At 38.0% G+C, this 16,020-nt stretch overlaps 1 protein-coding gene across 1 annotated transcript in view; it reads right to left on the reverse strand.

Annotated features, from left to right (window-relative positions):
- The window catches only part of Igf2bp3 (insulin like growth factor 2 mRNA binding protein 3), a 143,653-nt gene that overhangs the window by 36,395 nt on the left and 91,238 nt on the right, over positions 1 to 16,020 (reverse strand). Inside the window, exons 4-5 of the mRNA XM_015490123.2 lie at positions 11,372 to 11,423; positions 11,217 to 11,280 (exon numbers count right to left, since the gene is read on the reverse strand). Coding sequence (XP_015345609.1) covers positions 11,217 to 11,280; positions 11,372 to 11,423 — 116 coding nt within the window. The remainder of the gene's footprint in view (positions 1 to 11,216; positions 11,281 to 11,371; positions 11,424 to 16,020) is intronic.

Below are 16,020 nucleotides of genomic sequence, written 5' to 3' on the forward strand. Positions count from 1 at the left end.
AGAAAAAGGCTAACAGGTTCCAAGGGGGGACTTACTAGCAATCTACCAAAGAATAAAGGAAGTAAAAAAAGAAAAAAAACATTTTGTCAAACACTTAATTGAGTTTAACCCTGAGGTTAGTAACAGCTTAGAAATGCCCAAATAGCAAGGGAGAAATGAGCAGGCAGCTTGTCCTGTCTAGTTTCCTAGTCAGAATGCAATGGCCATTACAGTTCATCCTCTAACAACATGAATGTTTAAAACATTCAAAGAATCAATGAACAATCTCTACATAATTTACAAGAGATAGGTTTTAAAAAAAAAAAAAATGGGGGATGGAGGAGTATTGGACATTGAACCCAGAGGCACTTTATCACTGAGCCATATCCCCAGCCCCATTTACTTATTTATTTTATTTAGAGATGGGGCCTTGCTAAATTGCTGAGGCTGGGTTTGAACGTGCGATTCTCCTGCCTTGACCTCCCAAGCTGCTGGGATTACAAGCCATGGCAAGATAGATAAAATTTAATACCAAAGATAGCTCTTTCTGTGAGTCAGTCCCTGAGAAAGCGGTTGTTCCTGATCTCATGAGCCTGGGATCTGACTTGGCAGGGAGGCAATGAGCACAAAAGAGGAAGACTGGGAATAGAGTATTTTTCCATCCATTCATCACACTCTGTATCTATTTTAGAAGAATTTGTCCCTCCCCATTTTAAAACTTCATTTTAATGTTTATGTGGAAAAGTACCCAATTTGTAGACATCTCAGTGAATTTTCACAAGGTAAAGAGATACATCCAGACCCAATACCGGTGCCTCAGAAGCCCACGAGTGCCTCCTTCCAATAATTACTCCTTTCCTAGACTTCTAGCACCATGGATTAATTTTGCCTACTTTTAAATTTTATGGAAGCATGAGTACACGAGCTAAGCACTCTTTCATTTCTGTCCTCTTTTATTTATTATAAAAGTCATCCAAATTGTTATGTTCTACATATTTTTAAAAGGTGAAAATTTATGAATAAATGGTATAGGGTGCATAGCCAAGATTTTTAAAAACCACATGATCACACCCCCAGAAACATACCTTTTGAACTTCCCAATATACAACAAAATGGAAACTCAAAAAAGGTCCCACACTTTTCTTAGGCTCTTCAGGTTCTTGTTCCTATTCTGTTACAACAGGCCCTGAGAGCAGCCCACACAGGGAAAGAAAAACAGGCTTACAATACTCTCTCCTGCTGCTCTGTGTGGTGGTTTACATTTTATATACACTCGTTTCCCTGTTTGTAATTCTTTTTTTTTTTTAAGTTGTCAATGGACATTTATTTATTTATATGTGGTCCTAAGAATTGAACCCAGTGCCTTACACATGGCTAGGAGAGCGCTCTACCACTGAGCCACAACCCCTACTTGCAATTCTTGACCGAGATGGAAAGAGATGGGTCCCAGCACCAGCAAGGGTACCGAGAGCACAGAATAGAAGACAGACACAGACAAGCAGCTGCAGAGGCTCACTGCTGGGCTCTTGGGCCAGAATTCTCCCTTTCCTCATGTCAAGCTCCCAGCATATGAATGAATTCTTGTTAGAGATCTCAGTCATGCAGAAATACAAAGTAAATGGAAGATGCTCTGTTCCCACCACTCAAGGCCCTTCCCAGAAATGCTGCTGTGATACCTCTGTAAATGGACCTGTGCCACTTTCCATGTCTACAAACATGTGGATATGTTCAATACCTTCTTCAAAAGCCTAACTGGGGTCATGATGTACATTGTTCAGTGGCTTGCTTGTCCTGGGATGTTTCCATGTGGTTTCTATGTCAGAGAACCCTTTTTTGTTGGCGGGGGGGTGGAGTAGGAGGGGAGTGGGTGGCTTTTATTGATGAATTACAATTGTACATAATAGTTGTGTAATTCTGACATCATCATACATGCATGGAATTTTATTTGTTCCATTTCAGTCCCTAGTGCCCCCTCTTTTCCTCCCCCTATTTCCATTCTTCTACTCTAGTGGTCTATCTTACACTAATTTACATATTTTTAATTAGTGCTTTATATATAAAAATGTAGAATTCATTGTGGTATGTTTATACATGTACATAGTGCAATTGTGTCTAAATCATTCAGCATTTTCTTCCCCTTTCCTTTCTCTCTTCCTTCCCCTTCAGTCTCTTCCTATTGCTGATTTTCCCTCTGTCTTTATGACATCCAACTCCCTCACACACAATTTTTGTCCTCCTTATTTTGCTCTACCTTCTGCATATGAGAGAAAACATTCAATCCTTAACTTTCTGAGTCTGGCATATTTCATGTAGCGTGATGTTCTACAGTGCCATCCATTCACTGGCCAATGCCACAATTTCACGCTTTATTACTGAATCAAACTCCATTGTGTACATATACCACATTTTTAAAAATTCATTCATCCACTGACAGGTACCTGGGCTAGTTCCATAACTTAGCTATTGGGTGCTGATCTGCTATAAATATTGAAATGGGTGTTATCACTATAGTATGTTGCTTTTAGTTCTTTTAGATAAAGACCAAGGTGTGGGATAGCTGGGTCACATGGTGGTTTCATTCCTAGTTTGAGAAATCAGAGGACATTCTTTTCACAAGCAACAGAGGAAGATAATGGGCATACACTGTGACTTATTTACTAACATCTTGATAGCAGAACCTTAACATGCTGTTCTTTACTTTCCTGCTGTTTTCTTTTTTCTTACGGGAAAATAGATTGAGGGCCCTAAAATATTTTGGTTATTCCTACAAGGAAACAACTGACAAGTTTTATTAATGTGGTATATACTTATTATAATAGAAAGTTGGAACTGTAGAAGTTTCAGAGATTCAAAGCGACTTTACACCTTTTTGAAGATCAGGCAAAAGATCATCAAAAGTTCCTTAAAAATAAGCCAAACTTAGAAACTCAAAGGTTGAATGTTTTCTCTCATATGCAGAAGCTAGAGTAAAATATAGGAAAGGGCGAGGGAAGATAGAATAACATAAAGAACCAACTAAATATAAATTAATAGATGAGCAAAAGGAAGTCTACTAGAGGAAGAAAAATGGGAGAGGGGCAAGAGGACGGGAGGGAAAATGAGGGGATCATGAACTGAAATCAAATTGCATGCATATGTGAGTCTGTGAGGATGAACCCAACTATAAAGTTCTTACAAAAAAAAAATTTCCTTCAAAAACCTGAAGTTCATTCCTTTATCTATAGGCATAAAAGGCAATACAGTTCACAGTTAAATCCTTTCCCATGACAGAACTGAGTTGCCAGCTTCAGAAGAGTAATGAAGGCCAATGTTATAAAAAAGGGGTTAAAAAAACACCTTATTTCTGGATTGAGACAGAGACATTCTTCTCTATAAGGATAAACAGAAGCAAACACATAATTCCAGAATACATAGAAACATCTGGTAACTTATGTCCCAGTCACATGTCCAAGAAACCATATAAATTTCATTAAACTAATTTTATAAGATTTTTCTATGGGGGGGTGAAAAAGATTCATTTGGGAGGTCAGATGACACAGAGTGCCAGTACACAGTCTAGGTCCCAGTCATTCCAAACTTGGGCTGTTTCAGGCAGAGAACAGAGAGCCCCTATTGTGTATATTAGGGTTATGGCCCCTCGGACCACAGTGTTTCAAATGCAAACACAGCTGTAAAGAAACAAGAGTAACCTTACTGTAGAGTAATGACTTTTTCATGAATAAAGATCCTCAGTTTCTGAACTTAAAATCAACCACTGAAACCTTTGTCTGAACAGTTTAGGATATTCAGCTATGTTACAAAGTGGTCAGCTAAGTTCATGGGGATATTTTTAAATATTTTCACCAAGCCTACTGTATATATAAGACATAAAGATGAACAATTATAATCATCCAAAACATATACATGCGGTCAACAGAACTCAGGATGTTTATCCACCAGTGTACTACTCAGGATCCTGTGTTCCATCATTACTTAACTCTTTGCACTGATGGTATTTACAAGATGCTGAGTAATTTTTTTTTGGTTGGCAGCACTTAATTATACTGATAAGAAGTTTACTGGGGTGGATCATAGTTTACACTTGAAAAAAGCCTTGGTAGAATAGCTAGTTCAACTTGAGGACGAGGGAAGGAGAGAAAAGAAATTAACCCAGAGAAGTTACATTTCCCCACAGGTCCACACAGAGATTTGAAGGTTGAAGAGTGTGAAGGATAGAGAGAGACCAGCACCCTAGTCCAGCTGAACAATAAATAGCTACGTATTCTCACAAAACCATTCATTGTTTGGCTGTTCAGCTATGAAATTTAAAAATGAGACTTATAGTCAGTTTCAACTCTAAAATTCCACATCTAAAGTCTTTCTCTTTTCAGGGGGTGGTGCTAGGGATTGAGCCCAAGGCCTTTCCATGCTATGCACACACTTGCTCTACCACTAATCTTCAGTCCCATTAAGTCTCCTTTTTACTTTCAGATATCACTGCTGTGATCAGGTAGGTCCTAACAAGATGAAGTTTAGCCATTACGGAAAAGTCACAAATTCAGTTCTCTCTCCTACCATGCTAATGATCATGGTATTTGGAGATGGGACCTCTGGGAGGTGATTACAATTCAATGAGGCCACGGGGCGAGATCCTCATTCCATGGGACTGTGGCTTTATAAGAGCAGGAAGAGGAGAAACCTGAGCTATCGTGTTCTGCCATGCCATGTGAGGGTCCACACTGCCTCAAGACGCAGCAGAGGGACCCCACTACTAGAGTCCCCACCAGCAAAAAGGACCTCACCAGATGCAGCCACCTAAACTTCCCAGCCTTCCATAAGCATTGGCTAAATAAATCTTTATTCTTTGTAAATTACACATTTTGTGGTACTCAGTGACAATTACAGGAAACAAACTAATACATACCAAGAATAAAGATATTTGACTCAGAATTATAAAAAAACCTGATAATACTCTTGCAGGGATTTTTAAAATTTTTTAAATTTTTTTGTTCTGGAAATAAATCCCCAGAGGCACTTAACCACTGAGCCACATCCCCAGCGCTTTTTGTATTTTATTGTGAGACAGGATCTTGATGAATTGGGCCCCGGTGAATTGCTGAGGCTGGTTTTGAACTTGCTAGTCTCCTGCTTCAGGCCTCCTGAGCCACTGGGATTACAGGCATGCACCATCATCATACCCAGCAGAGGGACATATCTTAACAAAATAATTATGGACAAAGTCCGATTATTTACATATAAAGGACTTTATTACTAAACTAGTCCTAAAAGCAAAGCAAAAACAAAATTCAACAAGTACACACACACTAGATGTATAATAGAGAACTAGATAAATAAACTACAAAGGCTACTATATGGAGAATATAAGTAGTATAAATGTAATTAAACAGCTCACAAAACTTTGCAGTGTCATCTCTGTAATTTTAAAACTCATGATACATGGGACAAAGTCTACGAACTCTATGCCAAATTTAACAGTGGTTATCTTTAAATGGCAGGGAATTAGTTTGTATTCTTAATTTATTTTTCCATAATAAATCTATTTACATAATTTTTTTAAAGCTTAAATGTGGATTTCCTCCCTGAGGCATTAGCCAAGTTCTTCTAAACACTTCTAACCATAACTGCGTGCCTGATTCAGATCTTCATACTGATATAAAAGGATCTGCGATGACAGTTTCAAAGCATGAACATTCCTATTCTCCAACAAAAAATAAACTCCAGAAACAAGAATCCCAGACAAGAAAATATAAGAACTAAATGCCTACTCATTCTACAGGGTTATTTCTATGTCACACATCACACATCCTCCTATGAGTACTTTCTGCCCCTGACAGCTTTAGCTTGGCATCTCTCTGAAGAGGGAAGGAAATAGGTGAGCCAGAGAATTAAGCCTGTCTTGCTCTAAGTCCATTCACTAAACATACACTTGTCTTTTTAATGATCTTTAAGCTTTCATTAACTTCAGTATTTTACTAATTTAGTAATTTAAGACTAAAGCTTAAAACAATCCTACATTATTTCTAATATTGTGTGTTATGAATCTTTTAATTTTCTTAGCCACAAGGTGGCAGGAATATCCATGTTAAAATCTATCTTAGAAATAAAGCCATATTTCAGGAATCCTCTTTAAGAGTGTCAATCACAGAGCTTTAAGTAACAAAAAGAGGCAGCTATGAACATTTAACCTAGGTCTCTAGCTCCTCAGGATCCACCAGGCAACATCTGAAGTGCAGTACACGGAGTAATAACAGGGTAGAACCAGCAGCAAAAACACATTGGGAAAATCCTAACAGCTGCTAACTTTTGAGCTCTCACCACCTCCTATTATGGTAAGTGCTTTGGAGGCATTATCTTAGTTTATACCAACAGCCTCATGAGCTAAGGACTATAATTATTCCCATTTTAGAGACTAGGGGTGAACCAACAGATTAACTTGACCAAAATCACAGACAGGAAAGTGGTCCAGTCCAGTCCAGTCCACTAGACTCTGGAATCTATCCTCTAAACTTCCAAGCTCCACTCACACCCTCACAAGCATATCGCAGTCAAAAGACTTCCAAGGAGCAGATGCCAGGAGGAGAAAAGAGCTCAAATAAGATCAATGCGGCCCTTGTGACCTCAAGATTTGACCTGTAGGTGGCCTGCCAAGATGTCATGGAAAAATGACACTGCATTGGTGTAGCCTGGAGCAGGCTTGCAGGGTTCAGAGGACAAAGTCCTAGTTCAAGGTGCTTCAAGCTACTCCAGAAGCAGCCCAGAACCCAGTGTGTTTAATAAAAGGTACTATTGCTGAAAGCCTGTATGCTGGGTTTTTAGATACACCTTTTTTTTTTTTTCTTCTCATTTTGCTGTTGGGATTTGAACCCAGGGATGCTCTAACACTGAGCTACACTCCAGCCATTTATATCAAGAAAGGGTCTCACTAAGTTGCTTAGGGCCTTGTTAAGATGCTGAGGCTTTCCTCAAACTTGTGATCCTCCTGTCCCAGCCTCCTGAGTCCCTGGGATTATAGGAGTGTGCCACTATGCCCAGCTTGATAACTATTTTCTATATGTACATGTATTAAATGAATGGTTTTTTTTTTTCAGTCTTCATAGCATAGCTAATAAAACTGAAGCTCAGAGGTCAAGGTTACTAAGTCAAGGCTGCCTGACTCTAGGACCCACACTTTCTCTAATATAGTCAATGCCTCACAAATAAAATTTATCCTCATAGAATAAAAGCATACTCCATATCCCTTTTCTTAAAAAAAAAAAAAAAATTATTGGGGGCCTGGGGCTGTGGCTCAGCAGCAAAGTGCTTACTTGGCATGTGCGGGGTGCTGCGTTTGATCTTCAGCACCATATAAAAATGAATAAATAAAACAAAGGTATTGTGTCCAAATTCAACTGAAAAAATATTTTAAAAAAATTATTGGAAAACTTTGAAAATTTTCATGACACTGTCACAAAACTGAATTTTCTAGACTTTAAATCCATTAACTTCTTTAAATACCCAATTGCTTTCTAATTGTCTTTGATCTTTGGAATTCTTGAGAGAAGGTGGAGAAACACACATATTTATATATATACATTTATATATTTTTTAAAGAGGTATGGACAGATTTAGGAAAGCAGAGATAAATTCAAGGGAGAATGTGGACCATCTTGGGAATAGGAAACAGTGTAACTGGGGCTGAATCCAGAGGCACTTTACTAATGAGCTACATACACTCCCAGTCATTTTTTATTTTGAGACAGGATCTCACTAAGTTGCCAAGGCCAGCCTCAAACTTGAAATCCTCCTGCCCCAGCTTCCTGAATCACTGGGGAGTTAATACTTAGGGTATATACTTTATTATATTATTTAGAAAACATTTCTATCAGAGTAAACAATTTTTGTTATAAATAAATGTATTAAGTCTTTGACATATTACTAAGAATCCTTATATAGAAACATACTTCTGTAATTTTATTTTAGTCGTTTACATGTGCTTTCACATTTTCTTAATAACCATCAAAGGAAACAGCTCTAGATTAACACTTTAAAAGTTAACTATTCTCCTTTGCAGACAATATTTTTATAAGCTAACTAGACAGATAGCAACTAAATTAAAATGGTCCCTCTTCAAATACTCATCTTGCACTGTGGGAGGCACATCTTTGAGGACAAGGACTTCGCCTTAAATCACTGGTAACTTGTGGTTGAATTACTACTGGATAAAATTTAACTGATTTGGGGACAGGGTGGGAGGTACTGGGGACTGAACCCAGGGCTTCCTGCTTGCCAAGCAAACACTCTATCACTGAGCCACATCCCTAGCCCCAAAATTAACTGAATATTAGAATAAGGGTTATTGTGAATTATTTTCCTAGTTAAAATGCCTAATTTATTTATTTAGGTATTCTAATTATCTAAACCAGACAATTCCCAACAGCCTTCCTTCTACCTCCCCTTGGTATCAATAAGACTAATAACTATTATAAAGAATTTTTAAAAAAGAGAAAGAATGTCTCCACCTTCACCTAGATGTCATGTTAGGAGCACGTTCAGAATAATTCTGCTTTGACTAGCCAGTCTACCTTCCTGTGCTTTGGAACTTTATTATTATTATTATTATTATTATTATTATTATTATTATTATTATTAAAAGGAGCAGGAAGCTAACTGCTTTCTCTCTACCAAAGTTTTTCTTAAGCTTCTTCAAAGCAATGTAGGTTGTCTCCAACATAATTTCTCCCATTTAACTATTAAGCATCCCCTCCTTAATTTTGTTAGCCTCATGTAAATTTTCAAATAAGGCAACTAAGACAGATACATGACAATCTCCAAATACCCTGGAATTTATTCTTTCACTCCATATTTCCCATTCAACAAGGACTTGATTCTACTAAGTATTCAATACAGATCTTTGTAAAGAGTAAAACATGTTTCGACAAATCATGCATCTACTTTTTGAATGCCCTTACTTTTATCTCCTAATCTACTGAGGGTTTAAAAGGTGAAATTTTCTTATTTTTTTTTTTGAGAGAGAGAGAGAATTTTTTTAATATTTATTTTTAGTTTTTGGTGGACACAACATCTTTATTTTTATGTGGTCCTGAGGATCCAACCCAGCGCCCCGCGCATGCCAGGCGAGCGCGTCACCGGTTGAGCCACATCCCCAGCCCTTGTTGTTGTTGTTATATAATGTAGTTGAAGGACAAAATTTATAAAATATCATTTTATAAAAGACCTCGTCTCGAAATTAAAAACAAAACAAAACACTCATGTCACATTTTCTATTATGTCCAAGACCTTATATAAGAGACATAAGTAGTCATAAAAACTTTATAAATTTTTAAAAATTCTATTTGTTCTTTTTAGATATATATGACAGTGTATATTATTCATACATGGAGGATAACTTTCCATTCTTGTGGTTGTACATGATATGGAATTACACTGGTCGTGTATTCACATATGAACATAGAAAAAGCTTTTTTAATGAATCAAGGATACAAAGAAAATGCTCTTAAAACATTAAAAGCCTTCAATTTTACTTGAGAGAGAAAATTCACCTCTTAGACTGGTAAATTTTGATGAAACCCACCCTGGGGGGACTATGGAGAAACCCTCTCACACAACGATGGGCATATGAACTAGCTCTAGAACTAATAAATAAAATTAGAAACAAAACTCTACACCATAGAATTTATCCTATATGTGGACTCACACACATATGCATGGATCCTCCAAAGCATTGTTCTTAGCTGCAAAAGACTGAAAACAACCAAAATATGCAACTTGGGATGAACTAAATAAGTCATTTCATATCATGAAATCATTTTCTGCAACTATAATACCCATTATTTGGGAGACTGAGGCAGGAGGATCGCTAGTTCAAGGCCAAACTCAGAAACTCAGTGAGGCCCTCAGCAACTTAGCAAGACCTTGTCTCAAAATAAAAAAAAAAAAAAGGTTTGGGAATGTGATTCAGTAGTAAGGTGCATACAGTTCAAAAAAAGAAAGAAAAAAAAGCACATACACGTGTAAAACACTTAAATGTTATGGTATTATTTGTGCTAAAAGAAAAAAAAATACAAACATGCATTTGTCTTCCATATGGTTATCTCACAGCTCTCACAAAGGGGAGGCAGCTAGGGAACAATACAAGGAGGAAGATTTGCACTATGCTCATCTTTAGATCTTTTTAAAATTTTGTACAATATGAATATTACCAATTTAAAAACAGTTCCTTTTGTGTTATACAAATTTCCTTCTCCTTCCCAGGCTTATTCTTCCTGCCATAGTCCTTCTGTGAGTGGTTCTGCCTTTAGTAACTTAGGTGAACTTCCTCTCTTGAGGTTTATTTCCCCTTCCCTCTTTAGGACTCAGAGTCCATCGGTGCCGTCCTTCCTTGCACACAGAAGGGACTGTCTGTTCCTGCCTGCACTGTATCTGGAGGTGACTCTTCTATAGTTAGCTGACACCTAGTGTTGTGCTTCATTTCTTAATAGTAGGGTTTCTTTTTCTTTTATTTTCTTCTTGGAGTGCTGGGGATTGAACCCAGGACCGTGGGCATGCTAGGCAAGTGCTCTACCACTGAGCTACATCCCCAGCCCTGTGCTGGGTGCTTTGTATGCCACTTGTCCACGTTCATGTTCTGAATAGAGCTGTCAAAGGCAGTATTCGTGGGACCCTTGTTCTCTCTCTCTAGTGCTCAGTTCATTAGATCATTCAAAGCCTACAGAACCTTTTCCTAGAGGGAACTGACTGTGAAGTTTTATTAACTGCATTGGGCTATACTTTTTCCATAAATCTATAAGCAAGTTACATTTGTTCAATGTCTGCCTGCTCCTAAATGACAATAGTAATCACTAGATAATTCAGGGAGCAAGATGACAACATCTATTAGTTTAATCCACGATCAACTTGCCAGCTTCAGATAAAATAGCAATGAAGTGTCACAATAGCAATGAAAAAAATTGTAACTTGGAAACAATACATGGGCCCAAGACTTCCAGAAAATAGGGTGTACTTCAGGGTATACTACATTACTCTGTTAATGGCATTGAAGAATATTGAAAATGTAATAAAATGCAGTCGTTCCTAAACATTCAAACTTCTTTTAAAAATGCTTAATTGCAGGGTCTAAGTTTACGAATAGTTTCTTTCTGCTACCCATCATCCCTTCTCCCATTAAGAAATCCACAAAATATAAGTTACTGTAATTAACCTAGTGATTACATAAAGTTAAAAAGTTTCAAACTGCTTACTGTCTAGCTTGGTCCTTACTGGAATAGGTTACATTTACCACTGCAGTTTCCGAGTCAGTGTTCACTAGAGAAAGAGAAAAACAGAGAGAAGACAGTTAGTTTTCTTTCTACTTTCTTCCTTTTACAAATTTGAAAGCAATTCAGAAGACATGTACCTTGCTCACAGCTCTCCACCACTCCATACTGGACTAGTAAACTATCCAGCACCTAGCAGGAGGGGGAGAGAAAATTACAAATTTTGAGTTTCCCAAGTTGAGTTTCCCAAACCAGGGTGGATTTAAAATCACTAAGTAACTGTGATGGAAGAGAGTCAAAAAAACTAACTGGGGAAGGACACCACAAAGAGCACACACGATGGACTTCTCTCTCCTGCCCTACCGGTCCCCAATCTCTATCTCATTTCCTATGGCTAAACTAGAAGCAACAGGGACTCAGGAAAGTGTTCAAGCCACAGCTGCCCAACTTGAGGCTGAAGGAGAAAGGAGTGCATCTTTCTCACACACCCAGGCACACACATACACCCATATTCCTTATACACCCAGAAGAATTAAGGTTGTTCATAATATCTGAAAGTAGAAATAACCCAAATGTCATCAGATGGTGAAGTGATACACAAAAAAATGTGATACATTCATACAATGAAATATTAGTCAGCCATAAAAAGGATATATTTAAACAAGCTACAATATAAATGATTGTTGAAGATATCACACTAAGTGAAAGAATCCAGTATCAGAAGATCACATATTAAAATGATCCCATTCGTATAAAATATCCAGAATCGTGAACTCTATAGAGACAGAAAGTAGATTAGTGGTTGCACAGGGCTGTTAAGAGAGGGAGGGTAGAAGCCAAAAGCTAAGGTTTTGTGTGCTTTTATTTGGGGGGGGGGTGCGGGAACTATCTTCATTTAATTTTCAATACAACCACATTTCATTGTGTAAGTTACTTTTATTTATCAGACCATGCCTACTAAAATCCCATCAAAGGCTAATATTAGTAACTTTCCTGGGCCCAAAGGTANGGTTGGGGAGGAATGGGAGAGGAGGGGTACTGGAGATTTAACCCAGGAACACTTTTACCACTGAGCTATATCCCTAGCCCTCCTACCCTCCACCTCCTTATTCTGAGACAGAGTCTTGATAAATTGCTGAGGGTGACCTTGAACTTGTGACCCTCCTGTCTAAGCCTCCCAAGTCACTGAGTTTATAGGCATATGCCACTACACCCAGCTGAAAAGTTCCGGTTTCAAGAGACAAAAACATTAAAGTTGTAGGTGATGGTTGTACATCTCAGTTAACACTAAAAAGCATTGCATTTTAAACCATGGATTGTATGATATCTGAATTATAACTAAGATCAACATTACCAGGTAATGACCTAGGGGTTTTGTTTGTTTCTAACTCTGAAGATTTTTGCTTCCTGATATTAGGACCCACTACTCGGGTCCCACTGCCTCTAAACTATCTGAACAAGAGTATGACTGGCATGCTTGCCTCCAGTCCCAAACCCTAATGCTTATCCCCCTGCCATAAATTTCAGTGGCTTCAAATTGCTGGTGTAAGTTGGCCATATTTCAGCATGACCTAAGAGGCTGTCAATTGCCTGGTACTGCCAACCTCTTCCATAAACTCAATATACTTCCCCCACACCTACGCTCCAGTCACACCCTCAAGACTGGGTAAAGTGCCTCTCTGTCTCCCACTTGCTGAATACCTGATCCTGCAAATGAAAGCAATATCATTTTATAATCTCTTTATCTTTTTTTTCCTCCCACTAGACTAATAATTATTAACCTTAGTGATGTGATTGCCAGGAGTGTCACAAGTAATCAATTCCTCATTGTCACGCTGGCTTCTGTGCTTAAGGTGGCAGACAATTTATAACGTGTGTATGACCTTAGATTATAAATCTTCTTATTTGCTTATGTGTTACATGTGTTTCAGGGACAACATTGAGCATTATAGTCTATACACTCATCTATATACTGAAGGTCCCTCTGGAAATGGGTTACTCCTTCAATGTGGCTCTCCAACACAGCTGCACAGACCTAGAAGATCTAGGCTCTGTAAGAGAAGGAGGCATGCTACACTTTTGAACCCAATGCTTAGCTCAGTGAGGAATAGTTTTTGTCTTAAAGGCAAAGGAAGCTAATTCTAGGTTCCTTTAAAAGCCCATAGTAATTTAAGCTAACAGATATTTGTATGAATTCATACAAAAAAAATGTGGAAATAAAAAAGCAAACATTAAAAATAAGTGAAATTAAGCCGAGCATGGGGCCACATGCCTATAATCCCAGTGGCTTGGGAGGCTGAGGCAGGAGGATCATGAGTTCAAAGCCAGCCTCAGCAACTTAGGCACTTAGCAACTCAGTGAGACCCTGTCTCTAAATGAAATATGAAAAAGGGCTAGGGATGTGGCTCAGTGATTAAGCACCCTGGGTTCAATCCTCAGTACAAAAAAAAAAGTAAAATTAAAGTAATATTCAAAGCAGAAGCACTTAATATCCTTTGACCACAACACAAACTTTACTAAAACATATTAAAAAAATTTTACTAGAACACCTGTCCCTGTAACTTTCCAAATACCCAAACCAGTGTCAGACATGGGGAAAAGTTTACCAGAAAAAGTCATTTTGACCATCTCATTTCAATAAGATGGGGAAATATCTCCACTGAATCAATTTTGTAGAGCTAGGAGATGAAGGGACGTTCCTTCAAATACGGCTCAACACATTTTACAGCAACAGGAACCAGTTGTTGAATATGGGTAAAATCTACCCAGAAGTTTGTTTATATCTATCTATGAGAAGACCAAGTATGTGACAAAACAAGGAAGCCTATATTGGCATCCCAATAATCATTTTTAGTAGACAATGGAACAAAATGATTTTCAAGTTGACCGGGCTTGCATTCACACACCAGATAATTGACAATCTTATAAATCCTGCTGCACTTCATTCTGACCACTGGGAAGGCCCAGGGGGCAGCTCAGCTCCTACTGTTCAACATGGATGTCCTGGCATTGGAGCTACATAGATCAAAGCCCACACAAGTTAAATCCTGCAACATGGGGAGGAGATGGAAGTTCAGAGTTCTAAAAGGTGACGTGATCAGAGGGCCCAAGAAAGGTGCCATCTACTCACAGAGCCTCTTAAGTCACAGTGAAAGAGCATCTGGAGCTAAGTGGCTAACAGTATGTTTCTATTGAGTACTGCTGAGCTAGGCTGGGTTTTAAAAGCTGAGCTGGATCAAGTCACACCTAACTTTAAGGGTTTTCTCTCATATTTTGGACAGAACTCAATCCCTGACAAGTGCCCTGAAGTTCCTGTGTGACCCATTCATCTCTCTAACCACACTAGCCTTCACTGGGTTATGAATTGTGGCCAACTGCTTTCTAAGTAGCAATAACATCCCAAATATTTGATCTATTTTAACTCATTTAATAGACAATCCCATGAGGTAACTTTATCCCATTTGTAGACACATAAACTACAGCACCAGGATGTTAATAATGTTAGAACTTGGATAGTTAAGTGCTGGAGAAATGACTCAAGCCCCAACTGTCAGATTCCAGAGCCCACCCTCCTAACCACTTTGTCTTATAATAAGATCCTTCACTTCTCCATATAGCTAAAAAATATAAACATACAGACTGAAGCCAACTCAATCCTTACTTGGCATCACCTGCAATGGAAAACAAAACCTGTCCTTCATCAGGTAAAGAGCTTTATCCATTTTCAGGGGTCTATAAGCTTTCCCAGCCAACATTTCAAGTAGTGAAGACTATGTCAATATACATCAAATGCAGGTATGAACCAGCATTAATTTGTGTAATACTTGTAAAAACATTCTATCTTGTATAAATTAGGATTTTTTTTTAAACCACCTGCTTCCAAAAGGGGTATCCCACGCACACAACTACAGAAGAAACCACTTTCAGTTTGGTGAAAGTGGTGGTCTGTCCAGAAGTTTTTAGAAGTATGTCATATGAAAACATTAGGAAAATGCAAATCAAAGCCATAAGGGCATATCATTTCATGCCCATTAGAATGGCCTGTCTCTCTCTACACACACATACTTATACTAGTGTAAAATAATTGTTGACAAAGACATGGGAAAAATTAGGAACCCACATAACACTGCAGGAAGAAATATTAAGATATTGGAGCTGCTATAGAAAACAGAAGAGCAATTCCTCAAAATATGAAAACAGAATCACTATATGATCCAGCAATTACACTTCTGGGTATATACCCCAAAGAATTGAAAAAAGAGGGCTCATAGGTATTTGTACACTCGTGTTCATGGCTGCATTATTCACAATAGCCAAAGATAAAAGCAACTCAAGTGTTCACTTACTAAAGGATAAACAAAATGTGGTGTATATACACAATGGAATACTATTCATTCATAAAAAGAATGAAGTATTGATCTATGCTATAGTGTGGACAGACTTCAAAACACAGTATGCTAAGTGAAATAAGCCAGACACAAAAGGCTACATATTATATTGTATGATTCCATTCATCTGAATAGGTGAGTCCACAGAAACAAATGGATTAGTGGTTGCCAGTGGGCAAGGGTAGTGGGATGGGGAGTGACTCCTAACAGGGATTTGGGGGTAATAAGGAAAACAATCTATATCAGTGGTGACACACAGCCTTTTTAATATACTAAAACCTACAGAATTTCACCTCGATGTTTTTTTAAAAGTATGTGTATCTGTTTATACTTATCTATTCACAGATGCACACATAGAAAAGCAATATTCTGTTGAGTTTTTAATTTTCATATAACTAGGT

The sequence above is a fragment of the Marmota marmota genome, unplaced genomic scaffold (assembly GCF_001458135.2).
Source record: "Marmota marmota marmota unplaced genomic scaffold, marMar, whole genome shotgun sequence".
Lineage (NCBI taxonomy): Eukaryota > Metazoa > Chordata > Mammalia > Rodentia > Sciuridae > Marmota > Marmota marmota.